General features: G+C 38.3%; 1 protein-coding gene across 1 annotated transcript in view; it reads right to left on the reverse strand.

Moving 5' to 3' along the window:
- EML6 (echinoderm microtubule associated protein like 6) overlaps positions 1–11,763 on the reverse strand; it is a 255,683-nt gene that overhangs the window by 108,035 nt on the left and 135,885 nt on the right. Inside the window, exons 7-9 of the mRNA XM_012649839.1 lie at positions 7,785–7,986; positions 4,355–4,492; positions 2,074–2,330 (exon numbers count right to left, since the gene is read on the reverse strand). Of these exons, the coding sequence (XP_012505293.1) occupies positions 2,074–2,330; positions 4,355–4,492; positions 7,785–7,986 (597 nt within the window). The remainder of the gene's footprint in view (positions 1–2,073; positions 2,331–4,354; positions 4,493–7,784; positions 7,987–11,763) is intronic.

Genomic DNA, 11,763 nt, shown 5'->3' on the forward strand with positions numbered 1-11,763 from the left:
TGACCTGAAAATAAAATCCCAAGTCCTCTGCTAACTGAATGAACCCCTCTAGGCCAAGGGGACCCCAGAAACACTTTCAAACTGAGTTCTCAGCCATGATGGGATAGGAGAAATAAAGCACAGTTACATGTATGATTTCCCTTCATAAATATTTATAACTCCTCCTATAGCTTATTGAATATGTATATTTGACCACCCTGCTCAATATAAAATCCTGTTCCCTCTTGTCTCTTTATTGAAGCATGTGTGCCTGGCTTCTGGCTGGGGCTGTACTTCCCCAACCTGTTGGAATGGCCACCCTTTACCAGAAATAAAGCTGTTTTCCAAAGTATAAACCTCGGTAATTTTTTAAGTTAACAAGTATTATGTAAGCCAGATGAATCTCTTATAAAAATTATCCTCAAGTCAGAAATTAAAATTGTGGTTTTTTAATCCCAATGAGCACATTTCACCAAATCATATAATAAGGGCTTCTGATCATGAAGAATGCAGGTTTGGGACTAAAGCAATCACAGTAAATGAGGACTATGATCCTCAAATCTTTGAGGACTTATATCTCGAAATGTTGTCTTATGGTTCTAAGCTGATACCAGAGGTGGTTTCTAATTCTCCCCAGACTATCCTTTCCAAAGTTTCAATAGACTGTTCCCTTTTGGCATTCTGGCAGAAACCAGTTTTCCTAATGATAACGCAGCCAACTCCCCAACCCTGACTCCCGGTATCTATGTCATGATGAGAGTGTTATTTCCTGGCAAGCTGAAACCTGCAAATTATACCTCCAGTTCATTTTCATTCATTTCTAACCCTGCTGCAAAACTGTGTGTGCAAGGCACTAACAGAAGTATTATGACTATCGTGCATTATCACCATTTATTCAACCTTTTAGAGATGTATTAATGAACAATGAAATAGGCAAACAACAGAAAGAAAGAATAACAGATAAAGCAAAGGACTTGGATAATGAACTAAACATTTGGGTCATGAACCTCCAAATATACTTGAAAGTTGGTTGTATAACTATTTCAAGATTTTCTCTATTTTAAAAAATTATGACTATTTCAAGCATACAGAAAATTAGAGAGACTACTATAATGAACAAGTATGTCTGCCACCCAGTTTCAACAAATCTTAATATGCTGTCTTTATCACAGTAGAATTTTAAAGAAAATGTTACAGATAGTTAAAATCCATTGGTTAATTCTCCCCAATCTCATTTCTGTCTTCTTTCTTAGAAGTTACCAACACCCTGAATTAGGTGTTTATCATTCACCATGCATTTTAAAAACATTTACTACATATGTATACAGTCATAAATACATAGAATTTGTTTTCATGTCCTAAAATTTTATGTAAATGTACACTGTACGTATTGCACAACTTTCGTTTGTTCAGCATTGTAATTTTGAGATCTATCCATATTGACATAAGTACTCCAGCTTTTTTTTTAAGCTCTTTATAATAGTATTCCATTATGTGACTGTACGACATTTAATTTAATCACTCTCTTCATGCTGACCAACATTTAGGCATCGGGTCTCATTTTTGGCTATTACAAAAACTGCTACCACAAACATCCTTGTGCATATGCCTACACGCATGCTCCCACCAGCTGTGTATATGGTTTCCCATTCCCTTCTTGCCAACTAGATTTTTGCCAGTCTAACTAGTGCAAAATTGTACCTCCCCTGTTGTTTTAATCATTTCCCTGATACCTAGGTTCATATATTTATTGGTCATTTGAAATTTGCCCATTTTTTCTATTTTTTTCCTTTCACTTATCCATAGGCATTCTTTATATATTCTAGACATAAATCCTTCATCCATTATAACAATTGCAAGGATTTATACCTAGTCTATGCCTTGTCTCTAGATTTTAATCATGGTCTCTTGTGCTGTAATTTTTTATTTTAGTGTGGTCCAATTCATTAACCTTTTGAGAGTTTATGATTTGAGGAGGATCTTACTTCAGAAAACATTCTTTGCCCTGAGGTCACAATGACATTCTTCTATATTTTCTTCATGTGGTTCAAAGTTTTGCTTTTTGCAAACATCCAAGGCTGCCACATGACTTACATGGCATTTTGTAGAACAATCGTTCTCCTGCACCGTCATTAGTTTGCAAGTATTTACTATCCAAGGACCAGTCAATGTGCGTAATGAAACTAAGGGACTTATTGCATTCTCCGATTTTCTTATACCGCTGGGCAACAGCATAGACATCTACTAGGCCATCGTTGGATCCCACTGCAAGGTAAGAACCATCTGGAGAAAATTTCATTTCATGAATGACTTCTTTTCGATCTTTGATGTGAACCACTTCTGTCATATCTCTATAGGAATAAAAGGCAAAGTGATAAGCAGCAAATCTAGAAATAGGAAAACCAAGTCATGTTTTAAAATACATCAGAGAAAAGGCTTTTGAAAGGGAGCAGAAACCTACAGGAATTGAAGGATTAACTTTTGAGGAAATATATAAAATAGAATTATTTAAAAATTATGGCCAGTTTAGGAAAATAAATAATATTTTGGGTTTCCAAAGTAAAAATAAAAAAAAATTTAATTAAATGCATATCTGCGACGAAAAGAGGTTGACTAATGGGTACAAATGTGCAATTTGACAGAAATAAGACCTAGTGTTTGATAGATCGGTAGGATGATAATAGTTTACAATAATCTATTGTATATTTCAAAATAGCTAGAAGAGAGTAATTTGAAAGTTTCTAGCATAAAGAAAAGAAATATTTAAGGTGATGGATATCCCAATTACACTGATTTGATCTTTACAAATTATACAAATGTATTATCACATGTACCCCCAAAAATGTACACCATGTATCAATAAAAAGATTCTTAAGAGAAATGCATTTTTGTTTTCATGTTCAACTATACATTTTTCCCTACAATTTTTGTTAGAAAAAATTGGGGTTAATAAAACTGTATTAAAAATATGCTGTGGAGAAAGGTAAAATGTATCAAGGTCAGCATAAAAACAAACCATCTTTTTTATACTTTAAGAACAAGAAACTTGTGACTGTTAAGCTTAATGCTTATTGTTGTAAAAAAAAAAAAAAAAAAGTCAAAAAAGAAGAAAATTACCTGTTTAAATGTTAAATGGTTATGTAATCATTTAACTTTCACTATGAACAGTCATTCCTGAATACACTGAATCACTGGAATATTTTGCCTCCTTCTTGATTAGATTCTTTTAAGAATTTCTGTTCACATTTGAAAGCTCACTGAGGTTGTGTTTCTCTACAACTGTGAGACAGGGTTATGACTAGCAGGTCCCATGAGCCAGTAAAGATGGTGCCATCAACTTCAAAACAAACGGAATGCATAAATAATGCCAAATATTTGCTTCTACATAATAACCCCTCATGCTTGTTATTGCTTATTAATAGCATTATAGTGTACTATAATGGCATAAAATAGGTGTGTGGGGATTTTTTTTTTGGGGGGGTGGGGGTTTGGGAAATCCATCAAAAAGGATACCTGATAATTAGCCATCTTTTCACACATCACTAAACAGAGAAAGAAAATGTTGTCCACCAATTCAGTAATGAATTATATGGGGCTGGTAATGAGAATTTTCTGCAATAAACTGTGCCAAGAGTATTCTTCACTATATTGAATTTTCTGTGTGCAAAACATGCAGTATTTAATTTACAGCTGCATTTTTTTTTATAATCACAAAACATGTGAGCCAAGAGAACTCATTCAGAGGAAATACAAGGGTGGGTCATAACTTTTGTACAGTAAAAATAATATAGGATGTTAGTAAATAGGAAATATTCCATTTTAGTATCAATTATGGGTGGAAGAAATCTTTTACTCAAGCTCACCTCTAAACATCTGGTGCTGTTGGACGTTGCTTTATTCTTTCTTCCTCTTTTCTTGGCTTACTACAAAGCCCACAATCTCTTATCCGAAACCCTTGGGATCAGATGTGCTTGGGAATTCATTATTCATTAGATTTTAGAAAGGTTCACATACAATATATTATGCAACATCCCCAGTGGGGGCTGGGGTAGCACCCTGTATTAAACACAGTATTTTTGCAGCAAATCACATGACACATGATTATTCCTACTAAGAGATTAATGGACTAAAAACAGCCTCACATCAGTTTGTTGGGTTAGGCTGTGATGCCAAATTAGTTACCAAACAACTTGGAATTTTCAGAGCATTTTGGACTTCGGAATTACAGATAGGGGATTGTGGATCTATAGTATTCCTATTTGAAAAAGTAAATTAATTTTTCCTAAGGTCCAGGCATGTATTATGTATGACCAGGAGAATATGAACTTTTAACAAAACAGCATTTCCAAACACCATGTTCAATATTGGTACGTGCCTGACTCGGAGAACAATGAAAGAGCCGTCCTTCATGCCCAGGGCCAGCTGAGATCCATCTGGGCTAAAAGCAACGCTGCGAACCGCTTCCTCCATGTTACAGCGGGCGATCAAGGCGTGGTCGGCCAGGCTCCACAGCCTAGGCACAAGAACAAAGTAAAAACAAAACAAAACCAGCTTCTGGTAGTCGTCAGCCAGCCCAAGGCGGGAAGGCTTGCTCACCACAGTGATAATGACAAGAAAAGACCCATTAATTTCACACCAGTGTCCTTCATCAGGGCCTGTCAGGGAACCTGGAAAGGTGTTTAGTGCATCTTTGGGTCATTCTCATCATTTGAAAACACCCAGCAAGAAATATAAGATGAAATAACATTTTCAAAGATTTTGAAATTCATAGAATAAGGAAAATTTAAATAGTACTTCACATCGAATCTTACTTTTCTCTTAGAAATTAAATATTGTCTTTGACTTATACCAACAGTTGTTAATCACACTTAGGTGAAATATTACTAGATGCTATTATCGTTAGCTTTTAAGGAAAAATTAATACCCTTCCAGTAATAGTTATTTAAGCGCACACAGATTGAGATACATATTACATTTGTTGGCCTCCCTAGAAGGAAAATGTATCCGAGATAGAAAAGAGCAAATGACACCCTTCCCCAGCATGGTTCCCAAGTTGGCACACAGTCATGTGCGGTCACTCCTCACAAGCTCCCTGGGCACCCCACTGTCGACGGGTCTGCTCTTGGTGGGCCAGACACTTCCCTGTGCTCCTGGCAATGGAAAAATGCCGAGCAAGGGGCAAGTGCAGCAAACAGGGAGCTTCCAGCAGTGTGGGCTGCACGAGTTCCCAGCTCTAGAAACACCTAACCCAGGCACCGCAAACTGAGGGAACCTGAACATTTGAAAACACAAATAAGGGTTAGTTGCAATTGTGGTATCTGACCTCTATCTGTTAGCACTTTTATAAAGACAGACTTCTCTTTACACACTAACAACAACGTCTGCTAGGGGCACCTACAACCTAGAGTGCTGCAATGGAAGGACAAGAATATGTGACATGTGGCACAGTTTCTCCTAATGCATTCTGCCATCAGGAGGGATAGGGGCACATCCCTTAATGTGGAATTGCACAGTGACTAGTTTACAGTTCCCTTAGGCAGCCTGTACTGTTCAGCCTAAAGCTGAATATGCTCTTAATACCTCATTTATTATTCATAACCTCATGCTGTTTTTAGCCTTGTACTATTTTAAGCAATGTAAGCTTTGCTTTACTAGCAAAGTAAGAAACCATCACTCCTCAATAAACCTATGAAGTTGCTAAGCTAACCTTTCTCAAGAAATTATGACTTTCACCCTTCCTAAATTTTAATATTCGGTGTAAAAATGCATTGTAAATTTTAGCCAAACTAATAGCTAAAGGAAATAAGACAGACTCTTGCACTTAGGGCTTCTCGGGGACGTTTGCAATTCTGAAACTTAGAGTTTTGTTTTTCCTTTAGACAGGGTCTTGCTCTGTCACCCAGGCTGGAGTATAGTGACATGATCACAGCTCATTGCAACCTTGAATTCCTGGGTTCAAGCAATCCTCTCACCTCAACCTCCCAAGTAGCTGTCACATCCACCGCCACACCTGGCTCAGTCTTCCAAAATGCTGAGATTACAGGCGTGAGCCACTGTGCCCAGTCTCAACACAGTTCTTAAAATACAAAAGCTGAGGGTTTTCTTGAAATCACTTCTATGTGGATGGGCCTGAATTGAATTTCACAGGTGTTTGAATAACTTGGCAGCATTGTTTTGGCTGCTCTGGGAAAGTTCACAGCAAAGGAAGGAAAAGGAAGAAGAGAAGTATAAACCAAACAAACACTTATGTCATATAAGGAGACAACCGCAGTTGTTTTCACTGTTTCTAGACTGATGAGGCTTTCATGCTTGCTAGAGACTAAAAAATAGAATTAGTGAGTATGCAGATTATATCTTCATTAGTTTCATAAATATATAAAAATAAGGGATGTGAAAATAAGTAATTGAAAATCTAAGCTGTTGGAACTTTTAATTATTTTGAGCCCTAAAGGAATGTGGTTATGGGGCCTGAGTTACATAACAGGCAGCTATAATCTTTGCTTTTCTGATTATAAATTCACCTTCTCCCTAACCTGCATTGTTTTATAAAATGTAAATAACTAAAGGCACCAGGGAAGACCCCTTCCCTCTCCATCGTTGATCTTCTTTATAGACTAACATTCCTCTTATTTTTCTCACACAAAAATTTCATGATTATTACATTGTCTTAAGAGGGAATGTTAAGCACACTTTTAAATTGGAAAGGAAATGAAAACAAGCTGTATGGAAAAGAAAACAAACTATAACTACCTAAATTGCTGTAAACTCATAAACCAGGCTGTATAGAAAATGTTATAATGCTACTAAACTTCTTTTTCTGCCTCTATAAGCAAAAACTTAGTTTTTAACTTCAAGCGCTGACCCCATTCCTGTGGCGTCTGTGTTACCCAAATGGCCATTCTCAGCTTTGTGCTTGAATAAACTCTAAAACTGGATTCTGATCCTTTTGGTTATTTCAGGTTGACAAGGGGGAAAGAGCAGTGACCTTTAATCTAGTGTATAATGTTTCTATTTTAGCTATTAAAACCCAGACTCAGTAACCATTCCATCCATTCATCAGTCTTTTCCTGCTACTCACTCTCTCCGGCCTGTTTGTTGTTGAGCACATTTAAGGCTCAACAATAAATACTAAAACACTGAAGTCGGTGTTAATAGTTTTCATCTCAAACTTTTAGATCATGTGTCCATTCCTTCAATAGTCCCAAGACAACTGGAAGAATATTGATTTTACTCATTTTACCCAATGTTGTGCTCTCAAAGAACAAATGGTCCACAGTGAGAAACCTCAGGCCCTAATAAAATTGCTATTTTCTCTGGTGTCATCACTCCCCTTTGGTGTGGTAACAATACTCAACATTTCATAGGAGGATTTACAAAGAATAATTTACCAACGTGCGAAAGACATTTTGAAAATCAGAATTTAAGCTCTAAACTGTAAAATCACTATGCACCCCCCTGCAGAGGACCCAGGGTACCAGGGGGCAATATGGTTACATCACAGATGAGCGCGCCTAGCCCATATCTTAAGCTAGAAAGAGAACTGGAAGCCCGCCTAACCGGTATTCGTGTACTTCCACTTCTACAAACATTTTAATGATTTGAGATAGAGCCAAAAAAGATAACAACAACAACAACAAAATGCTAAGAAACCAACTCCTCAAGCTAAATGTCTTAACGTTCCATTTGGAAACTGTGTTACTCTGTTCTATGCTTTATCTTTCTCTTAATTAACAAGTACATTCGGGCAAAAGAAATCTATCTCCAGGAAGTCAGGGAAGTGACCGTAGCTGCCGCCGGGGCCTCACCTGACAGAACGGTCGTCGCTGCCGGTCACGGCCAGAGGCTTCTTGGGGTGCAGGGCCAGACCCCAGAGCTCCCCCTCGCAGTGGCCCTGCAGAATCAACATCGGTTTGTCCCGTTCTCGCACGATCACTTCAAATATCTCGCTGTCCTGGGTCCCTGCTAGGAGGCGGTCTGCTTTCCAGCACACACTCCGGATGGAGAGGCCTGACAACAGTAAATAAATAAAATAAAAGCGTATCTCCACACCGTTCTCGAATAAGGAAAAACACCTAATGCGAATACCCTTTCACCGGGATAGCATCAAATGCAACACATCTTACAGACTCCTGTAGGTGGAGAATCAGTTCCACACCCAAATCTATGTTATTTCCTTACTTGTGTTGGACGTTCCCCAACCCTCCTCATGATCTACTTTGCAGAACAGTGACCACTTTTTCTTTTCTGACTTAGGATAACGATGTATTTTTACGGCATCGTGTATTTTAAATACTACATCTTAAAATAAATACAAGAGGAGAAATCAGTCTTTATGAAAACCTAACCTCCTTTGAAATAATTTCCTTCTGATTTGCTATAAAAAAGTAATCAGTTCAATCTTTAGAATGATAACATTTGTTAAAATTATATGTGGGTGATACTACAGAACAGTTAATTATCATACTAAGCAAGTTTAGTATGTATTTGATCAGAACCTAGACTCATTCTACTAGATAAACAGATGTACTATGTCCCAGAAATATGCAAATGAAACTCCAATTTCAGTCTCAAAATACCATCAAACATTTGTCAATGAAGATGTTATTCCTCACCAACTTAATTTATGGAATCTTCTCTAAAAGCATAGTACTCCTCTTAAGTCTAAACTTTTACCTCTGTAGTAGCATTTCATCCCGAGGCAGGCCCTGGGCTTGCCTGTCCGAGTCATGACCTCTCAGACTTCTTGTGGTCCATTCTGTTTCTTACTGTGTTTGGTAAGTATTTACCTTACACGATAAATTTTCTCATGTCTGAACTAGAAATACAGGAGCAATCCCACTTTCATAACTACTTTAAAACAAGGTGATGATCTGATAAGCTTTGAGATCTGAGTTATCTCCCCAGACGTCTGGGAACCTAGACTCTCCCCTGGCTCTTGGCCTGATTGGCCAAACATAGGAAGAAGAGTCACTTTCTCTCTAGGGACCAGTTTTTCTCCCCTTGAAATGTAGACTATAATTATGGAGACCATGTAATTTATCCAAAATTGGAATCCCTGTAAAAAGAGAAGGAGGTGCTAAAAATATTTAAGTTTATACAGTTTTTTGAAATATTTATTGACCTAGAAAGTAGTTTTACTATGTTGAAAGATCTATTAAATTGTTCTATCAAAAATACTTTCCAATACAGAACTCTAAGAAAACTTTACTGCAAAACGAAAAATCCAAGGCAAAGGGATGAACAGGCAGAGCACAGAGGATTTTTAGGGCAATGAAACTGTCACGTAGGACACCAGAATGGTAGATACACGTCATCATCCATTCATCAAAACCAACAGAACAAACACCACCAAGAGTGAGCCCTAACGTGAAGTATGGACTTTGGGTGATGATGTGTTGATGTAGGTTCATCCATCGTAACAAAGGTACCACTTTGGTGGGGGACGTTGATAGCAGGGGAAGCTTTGTGTATGTGGGGATAGGGGTTGTATGAGAAATCTCTGTACTTTCTGCTCAATTTTGCTTTGAATCTAAACCACTCTAAAAAATAAAGTCTACTTAAAACAATCCAGGACAAATGCTAAGCTGGGATAGGATGCTGGGACAGCAGAAGGGGTAATTTAGAGTTCATGGACACCCTAATTGTAATCCTCATCTTTACCATCTCACTGTGGTCTTATAAGGATCAAATGAGAAAATGCATTTTTTTTTTTTATAAAGGCACAAGACTGTATTTACATGAGATAACTGTCTTCACTCCTTGCTCTGAATTCATTGTTACATGTCTTGAGATGGAAGAAGAACACCCACAGGCAGAGGTGTTATTCCCATCGGGAGTGGGGATACCTTGGCAACGTCAGTTCACGGTCAATTGCTCAACGTCCTCCACTGTAAACATCAGGATGGGCTTTCGAGGATGGCAGGATGGGTGTGTGGTGAAACCATCAGGACAAGCTGACAAGGCCCACAGCTCAGCTATGGGGGACCCCTCTGCCCCGCAGCAACAACCTTTCTGACACTGTCCCTTTCATCTCTTGTCCACCCGCTCCAGGGGCTTAGTTACCACTCATGAACCAACATAGTCCCATTTTCTCCCCTGTTTTTCTTAGCTCCTGCAGGGGGTTGGCCGGAGGGGGCTGAATTAGTCATCTCTCCAGGAGGCGTTACATCGTCTTTAGTTTTATTACAGAAAGGGTATAACGCGTTGCCCTTCAGCATTGCCAGAAAGTAATGAGAGTTAATATTCCAACATCAGCAAAAAAAAAAAAAAAAAAAAATCAACTGGTTTACTTATTACATTTATTGCCTGCTTCCTCTCACTAGAATGGAAGGTCTGAAGACAGACAGGAGTTTCATCAGTTTTATTAATACTTACTGCTGTGTCCTCAGTATCTAGCACAGTGGCTGCTGTCATGAAGCAGATGTTTAATAAGGATTGTTGAATGAGCGAACTAAAACATCAAAGTCACAAACATTTCTTGAGTCTTTGGAGATACGAAGGAACAAAAGATACCATCCCTGTTCTCAATGAGAACCTTCAAAGGAGGAGGAATATATCCATTCCTTCATTCAAAGTATTTTATCCAGCACCCGCTGTGTGCCCAACCTCAGAGCTTGAGCTTGAACAGTGAACATTTTACATTTTGAGTTTACATTTTAAGGAGGGGCAGACATTTATAAACAGGTATCTATATACCAAAACCCAACTAAGTTTTTATAAACATATACATATGTACATATAGTAATAATTGTATATACCATACTATATGTACACATATACAGACATATACATCTCAGTGATGTGTTATATATTTTAGCTGTCATTGAATATTCAAATGACAGTCCCTTTACAATTTCACTGGTAGCTGTAAAGACACTGCCCTTTTCCAAGCAGGCCTGGAATCCATGTCTTCACTTTAAGCATGAACAAACCAATTCTCCCTCTGGCCTCCAAAAGCAGGTCTGGTCACCCAAGTCCAAATGGCTTGCAAATAGAAACTTCTTCCAAGGACCTGGTGCTGTATTTGGTCCAGTGTACAAACGTTTATTCTCCCCACCACTGTCACTATGCTTTAACCTTATTTGCAGGAACAAATCCAGGAAAGTACAAGGAATATTATAACAAACAACCCACCACCTGGAATTGACAACTGTTAACATTTAAAAAACATTTGCTTTGGTTTTTTTTTTTTTTGAAGACTCAGGAACAAAGATGAACCTTCCTTCCAACTCAGCTCAGACTGATGAGCCAGTCAAAATCACACGGCACCCAGCATTTTCAGACTGTGTCCCGGGAGTTCTTGGATTCCTCAAAAAAGCTCCAGGGGCCTGGCAAGGACAGAGCTGCGAAATCGGAGACTAAGAGGCAGGAGTTTGAGGGTCCTACTGCTATCTTTCCCTCAGCACCTCACAGTATGTGTTTTATAGGAGCTTCCATTTGAAAAAGGTTCCACTGAACTAACCACCAACGTAAGGAGAGTATAAAGCGAAGTATAAGCTTTATGATTGGCAAAGCACTGAGGCTAAATTGATATGGATTATTTCTGGCTGAATATGGGCAGAAGGAGAGAGAGAGAGAGAATGAGAGACCTGCTACATTGTTTACAACATAAATTTAATGAGCTGTGAACATTTTCTCTTAGAGACCAACTGGGTCTCTCCATAAGCACTCAGTTCTTCAAACAGATCAACTGTCTTTTGTCACATCAGACAAGTCAACCCCAGGGGTCCATCTGCAAGATGACAGATGTGATACTGGGTAACTCCCAAGATAACCATTTTCAAC

This window comes from Propithecus coquereli, unplaced genomic scaffold, assembly GCF_000956105.1.
Source record: "Propithecus coquereli isolate 6110/MARCELLA unplaced genomic scaffold, Pcoq_1.0 Scaffold305, whole genome shotgun sequence".
NCBI classification, from domain to species: domain Eukaryota; kingdom Metazoa; phylum Chordata; class Mammalia; order Primates; family Indriidae; genus Propithecus; species Propithecus coquereli.